At 33.9% G+C, this 27,826-nt stretch overlaps 1 protein-coding gene across 2 annotated transcripts in view; it reads right to left on the reverse strand.

Moving 5' to 3' along the window:
- LOC128555473 (uncharacterized) overlaps positions 1-24,710 on the reverse strand; it is an 85,406-nt gene extending 60,696 nt beyond the window's left edge. Inside the window, exons 1-2 of one of the 2 annotated variants that reach the window (XM_053537775.1) lie at positions 24,321-24,710; positions 915-989 (exon numbers count right to left, since the gene is read on the reverse strand). In XM_053537775.1, coding sequence (XP_053393750.1) covers positions 915-989; positions 24,321-24,652 — 407 coding nt within the window. In that variant the 5' untranslated portion in view covers positions 24,653-24,710. The remainder of the gene's footprint in view (positions 1-914; positions 990-24,320) is intronic. The other variant, XM_053537776.1, reaches the window with a different exon arrangement.
- Between the last annotated feature and the right edge of the window lie 3,116 nt (positions 24,711-27,826).

A 27,826-nucleotide genomic window follows, 5' to 3' on the forward strand; every position in this document is an offset into this window, starting at 1 on the left:
TCATGTATTGAAATTGCTGTACTCCTAGCTAAGGATTACATATATATATATATAATATAAGTAGAGAGGTTTTATACGAGCTAATCGCCACTACAATATACCAGACAAATTACGGCAAAGCGCCTTGCAGTTCAAACGAGCGTGCAAATGCCACAATAAGTCCACTGACCCAATAGGATTGGTTCCAATGTACGCCAATGTCGCTTTATATACACATCCGAATTGTATTACACATTCGCACTGGTTTAGCATTTGCATATATACTCAAATCTCTGTTGTCACAAATCAGCAGTGAAATTTAAGTCTTTTCAACTGATTGGAACCAGGGAAGCTATATTTTTTTTCTCTCTGAAAGGTAACTGGATCTCAAGGATACACTGCATTTCTAGAGAGGATTTGCATTAAGGGATATAATATAATTCAGAAAAGTTGACGTTCCCGTACGTGAGATCCGCGAAGATACAAGTTCGCATGATCAATTATTAATAATTTATATAAGTAGAAAGAATGTATACGAACTAATCACCATCACAATAGGACAAGTTGTCAATATTTCTGTTCAAGAGTGTCTAAGAAAATATAAACGAAAAGTACGCGTTTAAAAATAAGCGAGTTTGTCAGCAATTTCGACCACTCAAATCTCATAACAGTTGAGTTTTTTCCATATCTGCCATGTTTTGCCAGTATCGGCGTGTTTCATAACAACTGGACATTTATTATCATAACACGTTCGACATCATCAACTAGTTAATTAATGAATTATCATATTGCTAAATAATAGTATTTAACCCTCAATCTTTTATTTCTTCCGTCTGCTTTTTTAAATTTGTTCACATCTTTACCAAAATTACTTTGAAAGTACTATTTGAATAGGCCTTTACGGGAAAAAAAATCTGCTATGTAAAAGTACTCACTCATCAATGTCCTTTTGTGTTTTGACGCCCTTTCCCTTCAGCACTGTGGCAGATGTTTTATTCTTCTCTTCCTTTCTGTTGCAATACAAAGGATTGATTGTTAAATAATATGATTATGCTTCCATACATGAAATAATTATGTTTCGAACCATAGAGGTGAGGTGCAACCGATTCGAAGTCAGCTGTTTGAACCATTGACTAGAAAGTTGATAAATAGGCTAGAAACGCCAAGTTCAAAGCTGTTTAGTTGCAACGCTAATGATTATTTTCTACTGCATATTCATTCTTTCATACTTACTCCATTCTGAAAATATATGTCACACAAGTTCCAATTTTACCTCAGTGATTGACCATGTGTTAGTGAAAGACCTGTCATACAATGAAATAACAAGAAAAAATCATACAGCAATAGTCTTGTGGATTAATAGATGTGGATAAGATTTTTCAGTAACTCAATGTACACTACTGGAACACTTTAACGAGACATTCTTTTTAATTTGTTTTTATTTTTTAAATGTGGTTGAAGTTATTGATTCGATTTCTTCGCTTTCAGTTTTAGACTCTATTATTCCGTAAGTGGGAATTAAAAGTAAAAAAACAAACGTGAAAATCGCTTACATGTACCTGTGTACGTGTTTGAAGCAAAGTTTTATCCTATTTCACGAGGAATTTATAAGATCGGAGAGATTTTTATTCATTTATTCTAGAAGAAAAAATGCATTGATGTCATTTTATCATGGTACGTATTAGTAACGAAGAACGCTCTTATTGTCGGCATGTTACCTACCGGCTATTCAACGCTGCCTGGTATGCACTTATAAAGCACAATAGTACTAAATAGGTAATCAAGCAGCATTTCCGAGCTAGTCGGATAATGTCGGAAAGAAAGAATCTTCAATTATCTCCCAGTTATAGTGGCATTTTCATGTTTTATGTAAGCCAAAGGCTCAGGGTGAGCTATTGTGATCGCTCACCGTCCGGTGTCCGTCCGTCCACACTTTCCTTTAAACAAAATCTTCTTGTCCAAAACCACAGGTCATAGGGCTTTTATATTTGGTATGTAGCATCATCTAGTGGTCCTCTACCAAGACTGTTCAAATTTTTTCCCTAGGATCAAATATGGCCCCGCCCAGGGGGTCACATGGTTTACATAGACTTATATAGGGAAAACTTTGAAAATCCTCTTGTCAAAAACCACAAGGCATAGAGCCTCAATATTTGGCATGTGACATCATCTAATGGTCCTCTATAAAGATTATTCAAATTATGTCCCTGGGGTGAAAAGAGGCCCCGCCCCGAGGATCCCAAGTTTTACATAGGCTTATGTAGGAAAAAATTTTAAAAATCTTCTTGCCTGAAACCATAAGACCTAGGCCTTTGATGTTTGGTACGTAGCATTGCCTTGTGGTCCTCTTCGAATACCGTTCAAATTATTACCCTGGGATGAAAAGAGACCCCGCTCCAGGGGTCCCAAATTTTACATAGACTTATTTAAAAAAAAAGGCTTTTGATATTTGGTATGTTGCATTGCCTAGTGGTCCTCTACCAAATTTGTTCAAATTATGTCCCTGGGGTGAAAGGAGGCCCTGCCCTGGGGTTCCCAAGTTTTACATAGACTTATATAAGAAAAAACTCTTTTTCTTGTCTAAATGTTCAAGACTCAGGCCTTTGATATTTGGTGTGTAGTATTGCCTAGTGGTTCTCTAACAAGATTGTTCAAATTATGCCCCTGGGGTGAAAAGAGGCCCCGCCCCGGGGGTCACTTTTATGTGAGTTATAAAGGAAAAAATACTTCAAAAATTATCTGATCATATTTCATAGATTGTTTAATTATAATTACCTGATGACCCCAAGTAATTAGGGGTCACTTGTCTGTGACCTTGACCTACTAACCTACTTTCTTGTTTTTAAAGATACAGCCTTGAAATTTGGATGACATATACAGTTTTGCACACCGATCTTAACAGCATAGAAATTTGGACCACTTTCGATAAAGATTTCAATACTCATCTTAAACGTTCTTAGCCCTGACCTACTGACCTTCTTTCTTGATTTTGAAGCCACAGCAAAGAGATTTGGACCACATGTATAATGTTTGATACAGATTTCAATACTCATCTTGAGTACCTACTGACCTACTTTCTTGCTTTTGAAGATACAGCATGGAAATTTGGACCACATGTATAACTTTTGATACAGATTTCAATACTCATCTTTATTATTCTTAACCCTGACCTACTGACCTACATTCTTGTTTTTTAAGCTACAGCAAACAGATTTGGACCACCTGTATAATTTTTTAACAGATTTCAGTAGTTATCTTGAATAATCTTTACCATGACCTTCTCAGCTAGTTTTTTTTTGTTTTTGAAGCTTTAGCAAAGAAATTTGTTCAAGCAAACAATTAAACTCAGGGGAGCGATATAGGGCCATCGTGGCCCTCTTGTTATTCTAATGTGGACATATACCTGACATTTTGGTAGCATTTTCAAGGAGATTTTTTGCTTTTAAAGAAATGTAAACAAACCTTATTACACACGTGTTCATACCCACATTTTAGCTGTCAGTTTGGAAGATAGTGTTGACTTATCAAACAAAAAATCTCCCTTAGACGAAATATGATCCCTACTTTTCGTTTGTGGTTTATAGGTCATTTAAGACATAAGGCTAGTAATCCTTTTTAAATTTAGACCTGATTATGGGTTACAGCTCTCAGAAGATTGCTAATTTTATGTAGAACATATAGCATATTTATTTACTCTGTATACCTTATAACAACAACATTGGCCAAAAATTGAAATTTGTCCAGATATATATTAAATTGGGCTATTTTGGTCAGATTTGGGTAGAAAATGAACATTTCATTGCAATTTGCTGCAAAAATTGTAAAAAAAAAATCACATTTTCACTATTTTGGGTGTATCATTTTTTCAAAAAGTGCATATTCAGAGTCTAAATATTACCTATTCATAGCTATCAGATTTGAAAGTTTGTATAGTTAACAGTGTTTTTGTGTTATTTTCTTGCAAACTTTAGTAAAAAGTAGAAGTACAGTGTAAAAACGAGCTCCAAGCAGGAAAAGTGGTTAAAAGTTATGCCGCAGGAAAATTGCCGCAGTGACACGCGTTACCGAAAATGCCATAAAACCTTGAAAAATGATTTTATCATGCTAAAACTTATTTTTGCAATTAGGCTACTGTTACTGCACAAATGAAACTGACACTATTATATAAAGTTACTGCTTTCTTAAAGATACAATAGTACTAAATAGGTAACCAAGCAGCACTTCCGGACTAGTCGGATAATGACTGAAAGAAAGAATCCTCCATTTGTTCCCAGTTAAAGTGGCATTTTCATGCTTTATTTAAGCCTGGTCCTATTTGTATTTCATTGCGGACCTGTACCCGACTTTTTGGTAGCAATTTCAAGGATTTGTTTTTGCATTTAAAGAAATGTTAACAAACCTTACTACACATGTGTTTATACACAATTTAGCTGTAAGTTTGGAAGATATTCCATAGTGTTGACCTGTCAGACAAAATATCATTCTTAGAAGATACATGACCCCTACTTTTCTTGGTGTTCTTTTGTGGTTTATAGGTTATTTAAGAAAATAATGCTAGTAATTTTTTTTTTAAATGGGCCTGGCTATATGTTACAGAACTCAGAAGTTTGCTAATTTAATATAGAACATATAGCAAATTTATTAACTACTGTATACCATATAACTTCACTTATATCAAAATATTCATAATCATATGAATTATAACAATTAGAATCGATTAGTTTAATTGATAAATACTATTTTTGAATTTTAATTGAGCGAATCTATTTTGAATCGTTAATTTACAGGTCACGTGAACTTTCAGCAAGCATGTCTCTACAATCCCCAATCTATTTTACTAAGTTTACTCACACTGGACGAGTTGCTGACGAGACCAGTCAACCTCAACCCCGGTCCAAGATGCGCAAATAGGTGCAAGTCACCTCCTGGACTACTTCACGACCACAATATTGAGTGACAATCAAACTATTGGAACTAAAACAGTTAGTTAGTCGGAGTATAGTTCTTAAAACGTCTTCGTGAACACATAAGTAGAGTCAGGCGGCCATTATGTAGTCTGACTGGTCTGATTTTGAATGCACGCTATTGCCACAAACGGATGGCTTGGGCCGAGTTGGCAAATGCACTCTTCTCCGACGAGAAACGACTCAAAGCAATGATTGCATGATGTCAGTTTTCGAGCATTGGGTGAGAGACTAAATGACTTCTGTGCGTGGGAGCGTGATAATTGTGGGCGAGGTTCCGTAATAGTTTTGGGCCTGGGTGTCCCTGCACACAAAAGTGGAGCTTTTGGTAAGATAAGGAAATCTAAATGCAAAACATCTTGATTCCTTAATAGCGAATAAGATATGGCACAAAAAATGGCAAAGATGTTCCCGTTTGTGAAGAAAACATCAAACTTTGCACGAAATTACTATAAGGTATCCCGAATCCTACAAGAGGAGGAGACATGCTCTATCTGCCATGGAACTTCCTTTTAAATCAATTTTAAAAAGGGAGGTAAAAAATGTTATGAATAAAAAGGTTTTTTCCTTTAAACTGAAATTTATCTATATAGTAATGTTTCATATGATCTAAACATGGATAAGATATCACTGACATTTGGTTATGACAAATATACAAATTTGCACAAAAATAATTCTATTTCTCAAGATACATACTAAAAAGGGACGTAATCCTTTTTGAAATGATGTTTCTTATGAAGAAAGCATGAACATTTGTATTTAGCTATTTTAAAGTATGCTGAATCAGAACAGAATAACATATTCAATTTGTTGGCTTGAATCAACCCATAAAACAAAAGAAACTGATATTTGCACCCTTTCAATCCCGTATTTCTCTTATACATTTGTTTGACAAATTTACATTCCCTCTACATGACTGTGTTATTGCACTGGCATTTAATCGGTTCTATGAAGTGTACACCATTATAGAACTCAAGTGTCATTACTGGTCCATGCAGAGTCAACAGGATTAAGCAATGCAAGGGTAACAATTAAGGTATGCGGACACTAAATAGGAAACTGGCGCGAAAGAATGGTTATCGCATAATGATGGATTCAAATAGTTCTCCTGTTTTGCTCTGTAGAGCTATTTTCCTTCTTTCTTTGCATTTTTTTCTGAAATCACATGAGAACAAATGAGAATATATTTTCTTAACCTCTAGCCTTCTGGCGGCAAGTGATTCTGCCTTTGCGACCAGTGCAGACCAAGATGAGCCTGCACATCCATGCAAGCTCATCTCTACACTGTTCGCTATTCAGACAGTACATTTTCAGTAAACACCCCTTCGAATAGTAGGTGGTACTGCCAAAATTGAATGATAAACTAGTTCATTTTAGAAACTTAGCGGGCTAAAGGCAAAGCAATTAGATATATTGAAAGCAATCCCCTAAGAGAGTTTCACTTATGTAGCGTAGAGCATTGTTTCAAGCAGGTTGTGTTTGGAGACAGGCATTTATAGCAAACATTGACATTGCTAATCCTGTCGACTGGAAATGGACAAGAGAATTGGCACTTGGCTTCAGTTATGTTATACACTTCATATATGCTATCAGTTGGAGGAAAATCATCAATGTAACTAAAAGAATACATACACAGGCAGATGTAAATATATCAAGCAAATTTGATGTGTTCTCAGACATAAAATTGTGAAGACCTTGAGCTAGAGATTGAAATACTGGCAAACCTATTGCAGTTTTAGTTAAATATTGAAAGGGTGTTACGCCTAAAATTTAATGTTGTTTGTTTTTGGTAGCCATATCCTAACTAGCGAAAATCCCTACCTAAGATTTTCTTTCAATTTCTGTTAGTTCAAGAAATGAGAGATTTAAAGGGGAATAAGAGCAAATGCACACTTAAGTTGACTATACAATCACTTATGTTTTTAACAATTTTAGTTTCTGACATATGATTTTTCTGATGTTCTATAAAAATAGAAGAAAGCCTACCTATCATTCCAACTATTTGTTACCTTAAACAAGCAATTATTCTAGGCCTTATAATTGCGCTACTGAGTGGTATTCCTAACACGTTATTGGACAAAGAGCACGTATCAGCTATGATTATAACTAGGACGGCCTGCAATAGTCATTTAACCCGTGTTGAATGAGCTCCATCGGCTATACAGAGATGCAGAGAATTATACTCAACTAGTATAAAGGCCAATTTGGAACGTAAGATGAAAATACTTTGTTTCGATATTTGTCCCAAAGGCTTATGTAGGATAACTGTAGCTCCTTTATTTTAAGGAGACATTGTTTTTAAACTAATCGATTACCGCAATCTTTACTTTTGACAATTTACATCTAAATCTATTTGGCATGACTTTTTATGTCCGTATTATATATTCATGTGTAGCAAATTTTTATATGTAACTTTTTGCGTTCTTGTGGTATCTGCAGTAAATCACTGCACTTTAGAGACGTGGATAATTTTAAACATAAACCTAGGGCTCTGTGGAGGGGTTAATTGGGAGAGGCAGTCTAGGAGTAAAAGTGTTGCCAGATAAATACGATGGTCGTTGGTTCAAACCGTACACAGGTCAATCTATCATACGATACCATTGCTCTTTTCAAGAAAGCAGCATTAAGACTTAATATAAAACTTTAAATCTGACTCAAATAAAAAAATGTAGTATTATCAAATATGGTACAAACTAGAATAATAAATACAATAATACATTTAGTACACATCCAATTTTCTTTTATAATAAAGAAAGCGTTAGGATGATGGTATGCTTTAGCTTGAAGTCATTAATTGTCATGAAAAACATATAAAATTATGTTTTATATAATATGTTTTACAGGGCTTTAAATTAGATGTTGCAATACAAGAACACAAAAATAACCCCTAATTTAGCTTCTCTTTTGAATGTAAATATATTTGCCTAATAATAATATTCATAGGGAAACGTAACTATCGGTGCCCTATGTACAGTATTAGTACTGTCAAATCTATGTTAGAATGCAAATACTTAATTCACATAAAGATATCTGGTTGGTATCATTTACACATTTTTACTTATTCAGCACATGTATATGTTTTCAAAGGGAGCAAAACGCTGTCACAAAAACGCAAACCTTTTATCAAATTTGCATGCATTTGATCACTGCACATGTGTTTTCTGTTAATTTCTGTGAATTTAGATAAAATACTTTGATTAAAAACAGGAGAGTTCAGATTATAAATGATCAAAGTTATAATCCATTTTCATAAAAACCCGAGGAAAGAATGTAAAATTTATACAAAATAGGATTCAAATTAAACAAATTTGTATCAATAGCATTAAAGATACATTACGTGTAAGAAATGGTAACAGACTAATTTAATAGCTGATGAATAACTAAGACAATCTTTTAAACTGTAGTCTTGTTTCTTCAAGTTTATTATTTTATTAGAATGCTTTCCATGAAGTTCATATAAGTATAAAGCATTTGTCATTTGTACTTAGAGGCATTCGTATGACCTACTTTTTTGAGTGGTTTTATCATGTAAAGTGCACACTTTTACAAACTTTCACCACAGGAAAAAATTTAGATAACGCCCCTTTAATTTTATTATTTGGGGGCAATATCAAAAAAAGGCTTTTATTTTTCGTATCCTTGATTATACAAGGAATCATGATTTTTTGAAAGTTTTTTTAAATTTTCATGCAAAAAAATATTTTTCTTCGACAGAAAAAAAGACGGGAAACGTTTGGGTATGAGATTTGACTAATTACGGGGGAATCCGAGTTTTGTTTTTTTATACTTTGTATGTAAAATAAGAAGATTCGAATGCTTTATATATACATGCCCATGTATTTTTTTAAGAAAAGCGATAATTTGGATTTTTTCACGAAAAAAAACCCCAAATCTAGGGGGTTGGGGTTTAAAAATAGTACTTTAAAAAACTTTTTTCTTTAAAAGACTTGAATGTCGCTTTAAAAGTTTTTTCAAGGTATTTTCAGCATCATTTTTTAAAAGATTTTTGTATAAAAAACAGGTAAATTTTATACTCGATGATAGATTAAAAGAAAAAAAAAGTTTTGAAAAAGTTTTAAAAAATTAACGGAAAAAAAAAAACGGAAAATCAAAAAACGCATCAAAAGTCGTCAATATAAATTTTTGCTAATCTTACAGATTTGTCAACAAAATTAGTTAAAAAAACCCAATGTATTACTTATTACGTGTATAATCATTTTTTTGTTTTGGGACTGGTTTATAAATTAATTTGGTTTTTTTTGTTAATTAATTGAGTAAAGATCGTTTATATTAAAAAAACAAATACACTTTACAAAAATTTTTGTAAAAGTGAACTTTTAATGACTGATTGAAAAAGGTTTTTAAGTAGAAATGTTGGCCGAAAAATGGAGTGGTTTATGTAATTTTTCTTTGGTACGGCGTTATTTTTTAAATTGCAGCAATCGCTATGATGATTACCGGTCCCAAAGAAAAAAAAAATTTTTAGGTTACAAAACCAGTAAAGAAGGGAATGGAAAAGTAGCTCGGGGAAAAGTCTAAAATTTAACTTTTCATTTTTCTATTTCTCGGGAAAAGGGTTTTAAACCCCCGTTTTTAAAAAAAACCTATGAAGATAACCCTTTTGCAGGAAAAAAGACGTTTTGTAAAAACAGTTTACCCCCTCGTTTTTCTAGTTTATTTGTTCTGCCATGTTTAACGGGGGGAAAAAAGCCCTTTTGTGGAATTACACCGAGAAAATTGAAGATTCGTGGGCCGGTAGGGAAAAACTTGGGGCTGTTTTATATTAATTTTGGTATTTACACATGTTAACATGTGTAAATTTTGGTTGCTCTTGTCTTTTGAAAGGTCAGTAAAAACCCCGAGCCTGCATTTTATTTATGTCTGGGGGTAAAATTGGGGTTTTTTCCAATTTCCTATTTTTTATTTTTTTACGGCTTTTTGCGAATTTTGTGTGTTTTTTTTTTGTTTTGCATTTTTTTTCGGGTAAATAAAAGTGTATGTTTGTTCTTTTCGGAAAAATTAGATATGTTCTGAGATTTTCGGGGGACAAACGACACTTTTCGTAAAAGACAAAGAACTTTGGGAGTAAGGGGCCGGTTTTTTAATTGTAAACAAAACGGGCGCCATCTGGATGACCCTATTACATAAATTAAATCATTGTTTTAAGAAAAAATTTCATGCACAGCCGGCGGCCTTTTTGGAATTTTTTTTAAAATGCATATTTTTTTTTAAGAAGGGGCTTCACTTTGCTTTTATTCCCCGGGGAAGATATGGGAGCTGACTTTTACCATTGGGGCATTTTCGGCACTTTTGGGGCGGTGCTCAGCCCTAGAGGGGAGATAAATTTAAAAAAAACATTTCAAGAAAATCAAATAAATATTAATTTTTTTGATCTTTAATTTTTATTATAAGTAATATAATTGTATGGTAAACAAAAGAATTTAAAGATAAGAAAAATTTATTCCTTTAAATAAAACATAAAAATTCTTTAAAATAAGAAATTTATAACTAAAAATAAAAGTTTTTACTTTTTCTTTAAACGGGGGGGGCCCCTTGGCGTCCATGACCAAATGACCCCAATCAAAGGCTTTTTTTTCCTAAATGCGTTTTGCTCATACCTATTTTTCATATGACCTATAAGCTATATTTAGATAAGGTCGGGGAGGCATCAAACGTAAAATATGGTCAAAATGTCAGCGTGTTTTGTTTTTAAGGCGGATAGACGGACAAAAAAAAATAAAAATGTAAAAGTTAATCTTTTTAAAAGTCGCCACAACGTTGGCGTGTTTATTAAGAGCGGATAGGGAAAACAATGCGTATTCAACTGCAAATTTATCCTTTAAATTTCCCACAATGGTTGGTCTGTTGATTTAGGGCGGAGCTTTTAAAAAAGGCCTTTGATTTCCAAGTTAATTTTCCGTGTATGAGTAGGGGAAGGGAGGTGAATGGGTCGGGGGCTAGGAGAAGTGCCTCTTCATCCCACAATGATTGATGTTAAAGAAATTTTTTCTTAAAAAATTGCCAACTTTTAATTTGCACCCGAGTTTTAGAAACCGTAAAGGGTTTTTTTAAGAAAGGTTGTAAAATCATCAAAATAAGATTTTTAGGGCCATTTTTTACATTTTGGGTATTGTTTTGAAAAGCCAAAGGGTGTCTTTACATAAATGGGTCCCAACCGGGAAATGAAGTTTTTTAAAAAATTTCAAAGTCATCGTACAGACCGGGGGGACCGTGCCTTTTAAAAAGATCTTTTCGGTAGGTTCAAAAAATTGTAAATTTTTACGGTCTTCTTCTATAGTTTTCCAGTTACGGGTTTAAACCAGAATCATTCACCCGGAACACCCGGGCTTCATCCCTTTTTTTAAAGATAACCTGGGCAGTGGGTATCTAAAGAAGGGGTCCGTTTTGTATATATTTGGTACACTCAAACCGGAAGTGAAATCAATCCGCGAAAAATTACATTTTTTGCGGTCCCTAGATCGAACCGGTCAAGAAGGTTTTTACCTTTGGGAAAAAAGGTTTTTTACAAGCCCGTTTCGACCCCCCAAACACACACCACACACACACCCACACACACCCCCACACACACAAAAAAAAAACCCCACGCGCACACAAAAGACACAACACACGAACCCCAACCCAAACATGACGCAGGGCCAAAAAAGACGCCCATTAAAAAATATTTAAATCATAAAAATATTCAAAATATCAAAATTTTGGGGGCCTTTTCCCCCTGTAACAGTTTGGGGTTTCTGCAATTCAAAAAGGGTTTCAAAAAAATATTCCTTTGTAATTTAAATTTGTCATCATGTTTTTTAAAAACAACATCTGTCTCCGAAATTGAACATGCCGGGTTCATACGGTGAAGATACTCAAAAACATCCCTATTTCAAAAAAACAAAAAATTTGGAAAATTTTTTCCAAAATTTTTGAATTACTTTTACATTTTCAAAAAAACGAAAAGTCTATGCATAAAATTAACCCTTCAGGGGATTTTTAAGTATAATATTTTTTGATTGAGATCGGCTTAAGATAAGTAGGAAAGAAATGACCAATTTTGACACAATACTTAAAAAACTTAAAAGTGGTTTAAATTTTCGGTCTTTTTATGATTTTAGGAGAAACTTATGAAACGAGTTTTTTGGTTAAAATTTTTATAGCTTTAGGATACGCAAAAGTAAGGGTTCTAGAAAGTTTTTCGACCATTTAGGAAACGTCAAGTTTTCAATAAACGTAAAAAATGTTAACATTGAAAAATCATTTTTCCCCCTTTTTCGTGCCCACATTTTTCTAAATTTGGGAGGTTAAATTTCATGTGTTTTAGAATTCATAAAAATTTTTCTTTTAATCCCCCATTCTCGATTGTTTTTTTTGTTTTAAATTTTGCAAAAACTTTTTTAAAACAGATGCAGGGAAAAGCCCGCGCATTAATTTCAAAAAAAAGTAAGTATTTTAACTCTATTAGATCCGTTCTCAAGATTTTTTTGGGGTTTTTTTAAAAGATTGAAGTGACGTTTTTTGCAAGCGTTTTTGAGGGGTTTTAAATTCAAATTTGCAACCAAAATTTTAAAAAAGTAATTTCCCCCTTATTTGTGGACCATTTTAATGATCTTGGGTAAAACCCAAAACGTTTGGCGGGACCAAAGTGTTGGGTGCACCAAAACCCGGAAATAAAATCACTACGCTTTTAAAATATCGTTTTCTCCTTTATTACTCAAGATATCCCCGTTTTTGGGACCCTACAAAAAAGGTTTTGACAGTACTATTTCAGTTTGCACAAAAGAATAGGGTCACCACGCTTTAAAATGCGTCAAAGTAATTTTACCGTCCTTACCCTTTGAAAAAAAAAAAATGACAATGAAGTTCCAGGGTAAAGTAAAAAAAATGGGAAGGGGCAATGTTCTGTTAGTCGAAAAGGTTTTAAGCAATGCTCTGTTTGGTAGGATATGACGCATTTTGTTTGGGGTTTAAATTTTCCGAAGAAAAGGGCTAGCTTAATTTTTTAAACTTGTTTTTCCATGGCGGGAAATGTCTATTTTTAACTAGCCAATGAAATCCTCCTTTTTTAAAGTTGCTTTGAAAATTGTCCTTTCAAAGGTATATTAGAGCCGCTTTTAGTTGTCAAATCAGTTGATTTAGCGTCAAAGTTCCCAGTAGGGAAAAAAATTTCCCCCATTCAAATGTCATCATAAAACGAAAAAAAAGCAATCTCTTATGCCGATTTTTTTTGTTATTTTTCCCTTCCCCTTCCTTAGCTTTTGCTACTAAAAATTTTCAAAAACAGTAGATTATGAAATTAAATGAATGAAAACCAGATCCCGGGACTATTGAGCGTTCGTTATTTACACAAAAACTTAATATTAGGGTTTGAAACAGAGATTGAAATCTAGTGGTTTTAAAAAGTTTCAAAAACACACCGCAAGTTCATGGAAACAATTTTACTTAAGAGGGAAACAATATAAAAATTTTTTCCTAAAATCACCAGTCTCATTAAAGCCCCCAAAGATCGATTTTTACATATCGACACAAAGGTTTTAGAAAAATACTAAAAAAACAATATTGCGCACCACCCCCCCCACCCCCAACCACCTCCTCCACCCCACTAACCCCCTTTAACCACATTACAAACCACCACCACCCCCCCACCACCATCACCCCCCTCCACCTCCACCCCCACCCACCCCCACCCACCCCCCACCAGCTCCCACCAACCAAAACCCACCCCCACCTCCTCCACCATCCCCCCCCCACCCCCTCCCCCCAACCCCCCAACCACCCACCCACCCCCCACCCCACCCCCAACCCCCACCAAACAAAACCCCCCACCCACCTCCCCCACCACCCCCAAATCCCCCCACACCACCCCCCTCCTCCCCCCCCCCCACCAAACCCTCCCACCACCACCTCCAACCTCCACCACCACCACTCCTCACACCATTACTGACAATTTTTTCTGACGCAAAATTTTTTAAAAGCGTAAGAATGGTTTTTTAAAAATTTTGTAAGGAATAAAAGCAGGTTTTTGTTGTATGAAAAAAATTTTTACTCTACTTCACAATATGAATAAGGCCCCTCTATGTCCCCAGTCATTTCTGGCCACCCCATGCTGAGCCCAAACCAACGTAGTAGCAGGGGGTGACGACCACACTGGGAAAAATTACCATCATTACAAATTTAAAACCCCAAGAGGGGACGGGGTTTAACCCTTTTTCTATGGTCGTTTCGGCCCAAGGGTGTGGAAAAAAATGAAGGGAAAGGAAACTGCTATCATCAAATTTGTAAGACTTCAGCTCGGAAAATTATGGTTTTTTGGACAATGGCAACCTTTGTATGATGAACTCAGGTAAAAATCCCCGGGTTCGATTTGTACCACGGTATTAGACTACTAAAGATTCCAGTATTAAAAATTTTAGTAAAAGGAACTGCTGGTCTTTGCCCGATTTGATGACTAAAGAAAAAATCGATAAAGATTTGTGTCTCTTCCCCAAAGGGGCAGTCCACAAAAACATATTGTCGTTTATCTCCCCCAAAATTGTTTTCTAAAGGTAAACCCTTTTGCAGAGAATCGCTTTGAATAGCAGGGGGTTGGTTTTATTTAATAACCTATTGATAGAAGCAAGTGGTACATGGCAAAAAGATAATCCTTTTGTTATAACTTTTTATAAAACGGTTTGAAGGGGAAACATCAAGACCTCCGGTTTTTTGGGGTTTAATGGGGGATTTAAATTAAGCCCCAGAACAACGTTAAAGTTTAGTGAAAACATTTTTGAGGAAACATCCAGAAAAGAAAAAAACGAACAGAGAGAATATAAACAAAAAAGACTTTTCATGGGTGAAGGTATTAATGATAAAAAATGATGAAAATTTTAAAGAAGGGGGGGAAAATTTTGTGACCATGATAAAGATGTAGTGGGTGGGGAAAAAAGAAAAAACAAAAAATAAGGGATACTTGTGTAAAGAAAACATTTGATCAAGGGCCTCCGGTTAAACGCAGAAAATTTGAGTTTATGAAGAGCGATCCCGCCTGGAGTTGGGAATAAGGTTTTCAGGATCCCCTCAACAATCTTTTAAAAGAACAATTTAAAGTTTTAAAAAAAAATATAAAAACAAGGGCCTCTTTTAAGAAAGGACCGTGCATGCTAATGATGAACCCAATTAAGAAGAGATGAGACAAATTTGCCTTTTCAAATTGATTTATGGTACAAAAAAACCCCCTAGCAGGTTCCCCAGTCGGCTAGAATTAAGAAGTCAGCAGGGGCAGGGGCTGTCAAAGAATCTTTTTCGACAAGAAAATGCCCTTGAAAAGACCATTGATGAGTCGGGGCCCCCGATCAAAAAAAGCAAAGAAGAATATTCAATGGAGATAAAAAAAAAGTGATGACGATGAAGAAATCGGATGATGATGAAGGGTTGTAAGGGTTTGGCGTGCTTTCCTTTCTATGTAAAAGGGTTCCATGAGGTTAGTTATAAAAAAGAAAAAAAGGGGTACCGGTAAAACCGGCCCCGGAAAAAGGATAAAAACTTAAAAGACTTGAGGGAGGGAAAAGGGTATCCTATATATGGCCCCGCAATCTATTAAGTACTTGATTTCTAACGAAGATCGGGAAAACCCCCCATTACAACGTTTCGTATATTTTGGATTTCCAGTTTTGTTTTTTTTTTATTTTAAACCAAATCAGACGACTTTTTGAATTTTAAAAAGAGTAAGAAAAATTGCAGTCAAATCCAAGGCTCGCCCCCCGGGTCCCCTCACTTACAAAGCAAATGGCCCCCGTTTTGAGAAACCGGCTATTGACACTTTTTGATTTAAAATTGTAATATAAAAAAGTCAAGGCTACTTTAGATTTGAAAAAAGTTGAAAAAGTTAAGCTCTGATTGGCTATGAAAGGGTCGTCAAAAAGAGGCTTGAAAGGGTTCTCAGATCCTTTTGCGAGCGAAATGGGGAGATTTATTTAGTTAGATTGTAGGGGCCTTTTTGTGGGGAGGGGTGAAATCAAAGAAAAAGGGGCTGAATAAAAGAGAAACAAAAAAAGAGAAGCAAAAGAAAAAAAGGTAAGATCTCCCGTTTTTAAAATTTGTGACCCCCGTAACCCAAGGGGTTGATATTGTGGTCGGGGAAATAAACGGTCCACAAAATGCATTTGATTAAAGGAACATAGGGTTTAAAAAATGGAAAAACCCCCTTGAGTGGATTTGCACCCCACGACGTAAAAAATATCCAAAATTATGCCCCAAGATCTATGGTTGGAACACCTAAATTTTAAAATAAATAACTACGGCTCGGGAATTTTTTTAAAGAGTCCCCCTGTGACAATATGTGCGGGGGAAAACTTCAGAACGGGGGGAAAATATTCATTTCAAATAGCACGAGCAGGGTTGGGAAAAATTTGGGGGGGCCCTTTTTTTTAAAAAAAGGGGCCCGGGAGAATTTTTCGATTATAGGAAATTTTGCCAGAGCACTAAAAGTTCATTTGAGCAGTTTTTTAAAGAAGGTTATTGTGAATTTCAGTCAAATTACGGGAAAAGTTTAAACTTGCGGGTGTATTGGGGTTTTTAAAATTTTTGCCCGGTTCTGGACCGAAAAAATGAAGGACATTTTAAAACGTTTGTTTGGTTTTGAAAAAGTTAAATGATGCTTTTTTTTGTTTATTTTTAGTTGATAATTTTTATTGTATTATGTTAAAAAGTTTGGGGGTAAAAAGTTTGAAAAAAAAACAATTGATTTGTTTTTTTAAAAACCATACGTTTAAATTTGATTTGAAAGAAAAGATGAAACGTAAGTGGGGTGTGTGGTGTACCAAAAAAAACAAATTTATTTTTTTATTTTTTTTTCTTCAATCGTTTACAAATGATTTCTGCTTCGAATAAGGTCCTGCATTTTCTAAATGAAAAATGCATCAATAATTTTTACGGGGTTTCGAAGTAAAATAAGTTTTATGTTTATATTCTTTTGTGGAAACCAATGAGAAATTCTTGGAAACCCACCTCGTATTCGCATCGTTGCATAAAGCGTTTTTCCCTGTTTAGGGAATAAAGTCATCCGATATTTCATGATGGGCCAATATCAATTCATTTATGAAAACGAACATCCCGATAAAAGGTTTTAAAAAAGATATAAAAGTGCTTTTTGTTTTAACCAGTTTGGTCTTTTTGGGGAAATTTTGTGTTTTTTTTTTTAAAAGAACCATTCTGTAGGGCTCATGTCCAAAATGTAATATAACGGATGTGGGTCTTCAAAACCAGTCGGAAAATTTTTTTACAGAGACCGTTTTTACAACCCTCATTTTTTTTATAAAAAACTTTCTTTAGTCTGTCCTTATACACATTTTGATCAACTCAAAATCAGAACGAATTCAAGTCTGACAGCTTTTAAATCTCCCAAATTTTTTTGCTTGATGATCACAGGGGAATAGTAAGTACATCTATGGGGGGAATTTCGGGTCCTTCGGGTTTTCCGTATGTGTTAAGGGAAATGGGAAATTTGGTTGCGCTATGTTCGCCCATTGGTTTTTTTTTCGGTTTTTTTTTGCTCATGATTTTGGGAGATGTAAAATCCTGTGGAGAGTTCATTAAATTCGATTTCGTTTTTGTTAGCCCTTTTACTTATCATAGAGAACCCTTTCCCCAGAAAGTGGTAAAGCCATAGCTATCAAATAATGCCCCGCCAGGCAAATGCCCAATGTGCCTATAGGGTATAGGTGTTGATGGGAAGTCTCTTTTAAATTCGTCCTTTTTTCTTTATAGGTGTTAATAATTCTAAAAAGTGTCTGTGGAAATCCCAAGATGCACTTTATGAAAGCGCTTCAAAAAAACCCATACTTTTTGTGTAGGAACATTTCCCTTTTAGGTCAGCAGCGAAGGAATTATCATTTTCTCGAATACTCCCAAAAATTTTTTTTTATGATTTCTTTTCTGGGGTCAGAATGAATTTGTTATGAAGCGTTTTTATATACTTTTTTTTTCGGGGTTTTTTTTTAGTAAAGTGGTCATTTTATTGATTTTGATGGTCAATTAAAAAAGTAACGGTTTTTTAAACTAGTAAAAGCAAACCCATCAAAAAAAAAGGGACAAGTTGAAAAAAGTACTTTGTTAGAGGTTTAAAAAATTTTATGTCAAATTCTTTTGATAAATCAATACCTTTATACTGCGTGGGGTTTTTAAATCGTAAACCCAGACCTACGGCGCTTTTTAAAGGGTTTAATTGACATTTTTGATAGGCTATTGTTCCCGCACCCGCTAAATAAATTAACGCCAGACTTTTGTGGGGGACTTTAAAGGGATTAATTTTGACAGTTTACTTTTTATTGTTGCCTACCCGGTCTAAATAAAACCCCCACGCTAGACATTTGACTGATAAGTTTGATTCAGTTTGCCTTTTCTAAATCAGCAGGGAAGTTTTGTAAAACAGGGTCCGAGCATGGCTTTTGGGGATATTTAATGATTAAAGTCTTTTTGTCAGTGGACGCCAGGGGGGGAAAACATCGAAAGGGCCAAAAATGTAATTTTTATTTTATTTTTAAATGTTTTTTTTAAGATGTTTTTTTTTAGTTTAAATGGAAAAATATTTTTTTTTAATAATTATTTATTTGGTTTTAATTTGTTTTTTTTATATAAATGTTAAATTAAATTTTGTTTTTGGGGATTAAAATCTTATGATTTTAATAATCTATATATTTCTTTTTAATTTTCTGAATTTTTTTAGACATTTTACAATTTTTTTGTTTAAAATTTTTTTTTTTTCATTTTCACAAATTTTAAACTATTATTATTGTTCGTTATTTACAAATTTATGTTGTTTTTTATCAAATAAATTTATTCTTGGGTTTATGGATTTTTTTTTTTTCATGGTATCTCTCCGTTGGGCTGAGCACTGCCCCTAAAATGTGCGCGAATCCCCTAGTAGGTATAAAAAGTTCAGCTCTTATATTCAAGAAAAAAATAGAAAAGGGGAAGTATTCTAAAATGGGAAAGATGATTCATTCTAAAAAAAAAATCAAAAGGGGCCCCCGCGATGTACAGTGATTTATTTCTTATATGCAATGGTTTTTACTTTTTATATAAAGGACCAAGATGGCGCCCTTTTGTTTAAAATTTAAAAGGGGGCCCCTAACTTAAAAAAATTATTTGAAACAGAAATTTTTGGGGGTTTTGTTGCGATTGGATTAATTTTCCAAATTAAATAATTTAAAAAATCATTTAAAATTTCTTTCAAAGGACACTTAAAAAAGGGAAGGCTACAAATAATTCTTTTTTAGTTTTTCGTAAAGATAGTATTTTTTTTTGTCTCACAAAAAAAGGCAAACCCCCAGTTTTGGCTGAAAAATCTTTCTTTTAAAATAGCAAATTGGTCATATTATGAACATTAGAACATTTGATTCTAAACTTAAAATTAAAATTAAATACCCGGGTCGCCGCGGAAATACAAACTTTTCGGCAGTCTTGACTAATTCACCACGCAGGAATACTTACTTAACCGGCGTATAAAGATGTATAATTAAGACAGTTTACATCCGGTACATTTACATTGCTTATATATATATCAAGATGAAAATAAGTACATCACTAAATCACTAAAGTAAAAATGCAAATCAGTGTGTGTCATCTATTTATCTAAATGCGTCGATCATTATGCGAATAATGGCGTAACAAAACATATCAAATACATAAAGATAGACCATTACTCAATTAATAAACCATTATATTACGTTAAAGACAAAGGAAACAAGAAAGCAGATATGTCGACTGTTAAAAGACACTGATCATTTAAACAGCTGCATGTAATTCTACTTCAATAGCAGAAATGTCAGCAAACATATTATTACGCCGGAAATATTCTCAATTTCAAAATATTATGTTTCACAAAATTTTTTAAAAAACATTTTACCAATTAAAAAATCTTTCTTTAACGCAGTGGATATGCTACTTTAAATATCAATAAACATGTCATTAAAGCTTCTCGCTGCGCCTCTTCACTCCTTTCAAATCATTGTTTGTTTAAGAAATAATATATCTCATTTAGTGATTTGTTTGGAGTTCAGATGCGAAGGAATTATATCACGAGGGCGCAGCCCGAGTGATATAATGCTACGAATCTGAACGACAAACAGTGATTTATTCACGAGCAAATCACTAAATGAGATATATTATTTCGATTCTAACACGTTATCAAGGACTTTAAAGTACACCCTTGTCGGCATGCATTAAATATTTGCCCGTTTTCAATCGGGTTCTTTTCCAGCGCGCCGCTACGCCGCTTGACGCTATAACGTAATAATTGTGACGTCAGAACAGTGAATTGTTGTTTAATAATTCACTGTTTCAAGCATTCTTTGTTTAATAGGAAAATGAATCGGATCGTGTTAGAATTGTTCTTTTACTTTACATTTGATCATTTCATTAACAATACCAAACCCTACTTTCACAAAATACAAGTTTGACATTTTTGAAGGATATTCATTTTGAAAAATAACTTTGAATCAGCCGCTTTAATAAAAAAATGTTACTGAATCCGTGTTACCCAAATAAGCATTATTGATAAAATTATTTAAGATATTCATTTTTCATTTATATATAGATAAGTTATAAAACGTTTTAGAGATTTTCCCCCCAATTTTCCGAATTTATCCTTCGAAATTATGTTACATAGTATTAATTCTACCTATAATTGTAAAATAAAAAATAACGTGGTTCTGAAAGTCATTTATCACACTTTCGTCCAGTTGGAATTATTACCGATGTTTGATTCACATGAATTTAATAAAGAAATACAAACAAGACTTATAAAAGAATGCAGCTAATAAAGCATGCCTTTTAAATAATATGAAATAAGGCACTGCCTCAATTGTCATCCTATAACATTTGAAAAGAACTGTCTAATGACAGCACGGAAGGAAGCATTTTTAATTCGATAGTAAATATCTCATTCGGTATATCGCATGTTACCGTAGATGGATCGATCCCGCGTAGGATCGATTCCCTATCAATTAATTTAATGGTAGACTGTGGAATAAAAACAACACTGACCATATTGTTTTGTATTACAGGTAGTTTCCACCTCTTGGATAGGCGCACCCTCCGGAGAGGTCTATTTATTTATATGAACTGTGCTCACTAGGTGCTTTTATTTACAAGTGCACACTACCTGTATATATACCATATATCCATATTTGTACTGATGTGCAAGACGCTGCGGTTCGGACAAGTTATGTGGACGTTTATTAGGCACAAGGAAATCACGTATTCTTCCAAAAAATCCGAAGTCAGACGCTCAGTGCACGTGCCGGAAATACACATTTTTTAATTCGATAGTATATATCTCATTTCGGTATATCGCATGTTACCGTAGATGGATCGATATGATCGATTCCCTATAAGCGATGCTTCAATACATTTTAGTTAATCTGCATATAGCGTGGAGAGATTGTCCTCTTTCATTGGACGAAACAGTAAAGAAGCGGGGCTTACTATCAAATGAAGATCCTTAAATATTATAGTAGACGTAATATAATTAACAGGTATAATAATCTATCATTTTACGCATACCGAAATTATCACTTTCACAGTTTTTAAATCACCTATTTCATTATAAGATAAACTTTAAAGCTGCACTCTCCCATTTGCAAGAATGTCCCTTTCATTCATATCATTTTTATATCAAGATTACGACCGTATTTGAGAAAAAACATACTATCAGTTTTGTTAAAACAAAATCAAGAAGAGTCTTTTTTTCTCTTTCAAGAAACGTGTTAATTACATTTCACTAATCACACATCATATCGATTCAAAATAACAACCGTGTTCAAAAATAGCTGAATTACACATAAATTCTAAAGTATTCAAAAATAACATTGTGAAAATATATTACAAAGAAGCACATGTACATTATTTCAATCGACGTAACCTTTTTAAATTTGCGACCCACTCAAGTACATCAACACGACGTCAACAGTATACACTTACTAAATGGCTATATTTGTACTCAGTAACCTAGTGCTTAATATAGACCCGTCATGTAGCACAAACTATGGACCGGCGTTTTAAATAGGAGTCATGTAATACACGTCTAAATAGGTAACTTATTTCATTGTGACATGGCGGTACAAAAATTACTTCCTTTAACAGTTACAACAGGAACACATCGTATAAAACCAAATATGCAAGATACATAAAGCAAGTCACTATTTTTAGAGACAACGAAAAGTATCATGTTTCTTGAAATAAAAAACTCCTACAAACTGAATACGGCCAAATATTTGCGAAATCCATTCAAAACATCATACGACCCGATATTGGCGAAACAAATTAATTGTGAAACGAAATAGTAAATTCGCTCGATTAACAATGGTATACCCTTATATACCCAGACATAAATCAGTATAAAACCTTGAATTGTCGAAATTATGCATACAAAGAAGGTATAAATATTTCAAATTAATCAAATAAATTAAATGTATAACTGTGATAGTGTTTATGAGCTTTGCTTGATAATCATATATCGATGTCTTTTTTAAATTGCCTCTCCATGGTGGCATATTTCTGCCAACCGTATATCCACTTATTTACTCCGAAATCGTCAAATATGTCACTTAATCAGCTATCATCTGGTAAGTGACAAAACTGCGTATCTTGATTTCTGTTGGTTAGTCAGTATTTCAAAAAAAAACACTATTCGGTCCTTCTCTACATCAAAGCGCTCAAAGCACTCATGGTGACTGCAATTGATGCTAATCATTTTGTAAAATATTGGGGAAATAACTAGATATATTAGGAATCCTTACTATAAATCAGAATAACATTTTTTTTTCCAAAACATTCAGCTTCTGAAATTCCTTTCAAAGTTAATGCATTTTCACTGCCTGTCATTGCTTATAAATACACATAGACTGATTTAGTCTTAAATGGATAAATTTGGTCTTTATTTGATTATTTGTGATGGCAACTGCAACAATTTTTTTTACTATAAATAAGAAGGACAAAACAAAAGTTTTTCCAAATCATTCAGCTTTTTTATTTCTTTCAAATGCTTTTGAACACTGCCTGTCGTTGAAATTATACACACTGATTTGGTTTTCACCAGGTTTTGATGAGATTATTGTGAAAGGAAACACCACAAACATGTACCACAGTCAATATACTTATGTCAGTCACATATACAGTAAAACAAGAGATGCAAAAATGCAAAACAAATCAACCTATTTCTTACACCTTAAAGCCCGCTGTATATAAAAGAGGCATCAAGAAAGTGCTGGAAAGAGTGGCTTACAACTTTTGCTTGACCGAGAAAAAAAGAAAAATGGGCAACTGACGAAAAACAAAATCGTTTTAATGTTGACCCAAATTTTTCTAAAATGAATTAAACTGAAGAGAAAGAGCAGAACACATTTTCAAAAACGTTTGATTGTTTTAATATTTCTCTTAATAAAAAGGAAATGGTGGTATTTTAAGTCCGCAGGTATAGGCTGAAAGAAATTGAAATTTTCATATTTTGAGAAAATAGTTCAGAAACTGTTAAGATTAAAATGCACTTCAATGGCATTTTAGAACCTTAAATGTAAAGAGATCCAACATTTAACAACAAACGTCATGTGACATTTTTAGAGAAAATTGTCAACATAAATAAGTGAATATGTGGTTGCAGAAATATGCCACCATACCTCTCTGTCTTATATCGTATTTTCTGTCAGTGATCTACGCGGGTTTCGATGATATGTATCTGGGAAGCACACTTATCTATTAAAGTGTGTGTATGTGCGTGCGTGCATGGGTGTGAAAACCTCGATATTTAATTCAGTTTGAAGGAAACTGCAAGCATTTTAGTCGATTTAAACTTTCATCACTGCTTCTTATTATCCTGTACCTTTAAAATGTTTTATAAAAATAACATTACAACTAAGCAACGGCTCGGGAATGAAAAGTGCAACTGCCTTAACAGTTAAACTCGCGGCCTACGAGGTAGGAGAAATTCTCTGAATGATATACATCTCTTCGTATCTATATGTAAAGAGAATCACGAAAAATGAGATACAGTGTATAAACTTTTTTTTCACGGGGTCACTAGTGAAAATATTGACAGGCTCAAAAGCGTTCACGCTTTCTTTACTTGAAAACAAAACGCCGAAAACATAACTTTAACAAATGCTTTCTCAACAGGTGTTTCAAAATTTTCATTTTTACGGAAAGAACTTGTTGTAAAGCAAGATTTTAGATTTAGATTTTTTACATATCATACAGATGTATCTCAAACATGCATACATATCAATGAAAGGGTTGTATATATGTCAAAGTTGGTGGCATATTGCATCCGTCAAATTTGAAAATAGAATCCGACAGGTAATGAAATAAAGCTGCACATAGAAATATATCAACTAAATGTTTTACCTTTTCCATTCAGAAAGTGAGTACATTTTTTTATGACCTGACCATTCGTTGTGAGTCTTCAGACAATTTTGACAGATGTATTTTCCAAAACGACTACATTGCTTACAGAAATGCGTAGCAGCAGCTTCTTTTCGTCCTTTCTTCATACATTGTGCACAAAATTCATCTATTTGTGTTTCATGATAATTTCCCAAAACTGTTGTGATGGACTCTTCTGGCTCACTGCTTGCAGATGTCGCGTTCAAAGATTCATTCATATTTGATATGGTACTTCCTCCTCCGATAGTTATGTCCGCAAAGGATGAACCATTCTCTTGAATAACTGTATCCATTGATTGGTGGTCAATTGCCCTACACTTGTTACGATTTTATGTCAGAAAAACAACGAAAACAGGGAAGTTTATAAATAAAGCCAGCTTATAAATATTGGCAGATTGACAAATTTCACATGTGTCAATATTAAAAAGGTTGAGGCATATATATTAAACCATAACCTTCTTTCAAGTCACTGTAAAGAAGATCTTTCACTATTTTCATCGATTATAGAACGCCAGTAAAATATTTAGGTTGAAGGATATTTGTATTCATCATCTATTATCTATATGACAAACTCCATTAAAATATGTTTTAGGTTTTAGAGGAGTATGTTTAAGTACCGGAAGCTTCTCTGTTTGTTCTACATGACAGGTTTAAAGAACCTCTACACGGGACTCTTATCACTTTTATTTAATATATCTGTTTCTGAAAAGCCAGTACACAGCCCCTTAAACGACATGCTTTATGCAAATTGCAAAAGGTCTATATGCCCTCCGAACATCATGAAAATATACACATTGCTAAATCGGTTTGCATTCGCTACTTAACATAAATATTTCTGAGATATATTTCACAAGTACCGTGCATTGGTATGAGTAAATGAGGAAACTCATAAACTGATCCCGAAAATAGAACACAGGGTCGTATATAAGGGATTTTTAACTAGTCAACCACACCTCATGTAGATATTTCCGCAGAATGTCGAATTACCATCAACGTTTGTAACCTATTATAAATGTATAGCCCATGTGTACGTCATACCTGCTTATTAAGTACTGCACTGTTACGAAGGGTGATCTAGAATTAATGAGTTTTTTTTTAAAGGATACTTCAAAAACGAAACAAGATACCCTTTGAAGTATGTACGCAAAATATTATCAGTTCTATACAAAATTGTTTTAGCTGGATTGCGAGGAAAGCTTCAAGCTTATTTGAACTACTCTAGAATAAGCTTCCTGAGCAAACATTATGTTGTCATATGAAGACACCTGGTCGTCATCCTATGGGGCTTGAACCCACGACCCCCGGGTTGAGTGCCCGATACATTAACCACTAGACCATCGCTCCCTTCACGTGTGACACAGGTAAAGGTAGGAAACGTGAGACAACGCCATAATATCGTTGTAATTTATTTTTCCGAATTCAAAATAAGCAGCAATCTATATTTATATTTAACCAATATAAATCTGATATAGTATATGATATAATAATATCAAACACAAACAGTGATTTGGTTTCAGTGAATATGCAGACGCTTTTTTTGCAATTACTCATCAACGGGAATCTTTAACGTTATATAATGATCATAAATACAAATAAGATATATGAACCTGTAAACTATATATACCTTGCAGAATGTGTCTCCATAATTTAAAATCAATGTAATACAATGCTTAATATAGTCTTGTTAATTGAGTGATTTCATATTGACTTTGTTAATTGGACTCGGCAAATATGACTGTCCAAAACAAAATAATATTTCAAATATCAATCACTAGATCAAATGACTGTTTTATCAATTAACTTTATAAAATGTATTTTTAAAGCCTTATAATCTTTCCTTATCAAAAAAAGAGAACAAAAATATATCCTCATTTTGTATGATTCCTGAATGTAAAAAATCAATTCTAGTATCTAAATATGTTCTGTGTGTAATGAAAAACATCGCTGTCAACTCATCCATCACATGCAAGCACTCAACGCATTACCTGGTTGAATTTGCCAGTGTAGAGCGCCACTTGATTAAGAAATAAACATCCCTCTAATAAATACGCCGGCCACTAGGACAATGTGAATTTACCAATACTTCAAAAATACAAATTACCGGTATTCAAATAATTGTTTTCGACCTAAGCCAGTGTACAATTTCGTCATTTGTTATTTTTTACATCTGGTGATGATCACAAGTTACTGTGAGTTTTAGCGCACTAAGTTACTAGTGTTTAGTATCTGTTTTCGTAATCAAATAACGTCAGTAAGGTTCATTCATATCAGTTCAGTCAATATTTTTACTTGTTTATCTTAAAGTATCGTTTCATTAGTACGGTGGTATGTTTAGGACATGCAATTATTTTTTTAAGATTAAATTATCTCGAGCGCACGACATCCTGTCTTGAGCGATCAACATCTTATCTCGAGCGAAAAACATCTTATCTCGTGCGCACGACATCTTATCTTGAGCGATCAATATCTTATCTCGAGCGATCAACATAATCATCTTGAGCAATCAACATATTATCTTGAGCGATCAACATCTTATCTTGAGCGATCAACATCTTATCTTGAGCGATCAACATCTTATCTCGAGCGATTAACATATTATCTTGAGCGATCAACATCTTATCTCGAGCGATCAACATATTATCGTGAGCGATCAACATATCATCTTGAGCGATCAACATCTTATCTCGAGCGATCAACATATTATCTTGAGCGATCAACATCTTATCTCGAGCGATCAATATCTTTTCTCGAGCGCAGTATATATTAAGGACCTTTGTGTGAATTCAGATCATTAGTAAAAACATACGGCTGCCACCGTTTTTGTTTTTGTTTCGATTATACTTATAACTATTTCACATGTTTACAGGGTTATGAATTTAAATACGCAAACTGATAAAAAAAAAGGCAGCAAAAATCAGTGATGATGCAAAGAAATAAATTTAAGTCCTTGACAAAAAAAATTAGTATGTAGGCTTCGCCCATATATTAAAGAATTTCCTTGTTTGCCCTTAATTCATGCATGCAACTTTTCTGCGCGAATTTATCAGTCGAACTGAAATTTGTCGCTATTCTAACATGCAGAATGCATCATTGGTTATGTTCATTTCATTTCGAAGATAGGATGACCAATTATATGCACTGCTCTCCCAAATGATGTGATAAACTTGTACATGTACTTGTGGGAAGTTTGAAACACATCGGAATAGGCGGGACACTAATTAACAACTTGTCCGTATGTTTTACTGATGACCTAAATACATACACAAAGGGCCTTAATATATATACATAAGATGTCGTGCGCACGAGATAAGATGTTGATCGCTCGAGATAAGATGTTGATCGCTCAAGATAATATGTTGATCGCTCGAGATAATATGTTGATCGCTCGAGGTAAGATGTTGATCGCTCAAGATAAGATGGTGTGCGCACAAGATAAGATGTTGATCGCTCGAGATAATTTGTTGATC

The sequence above is a fragment of the Mercenaria mercenaria genome, chromosome 3 (assembly GCF_021730395.1).
Source record: "Mercenaria mercenaria strain notata chromosome 3, MADL_Memer_1, whole genome shotgun sequence".
Classification (NCBI taxonomy): domain Eukaryota; kingdom Metazoa; phylum Mollusca; class Bivalvia; order Venerida; family Veneridae; genus Mercenaria; species Mercenaria mercenaria.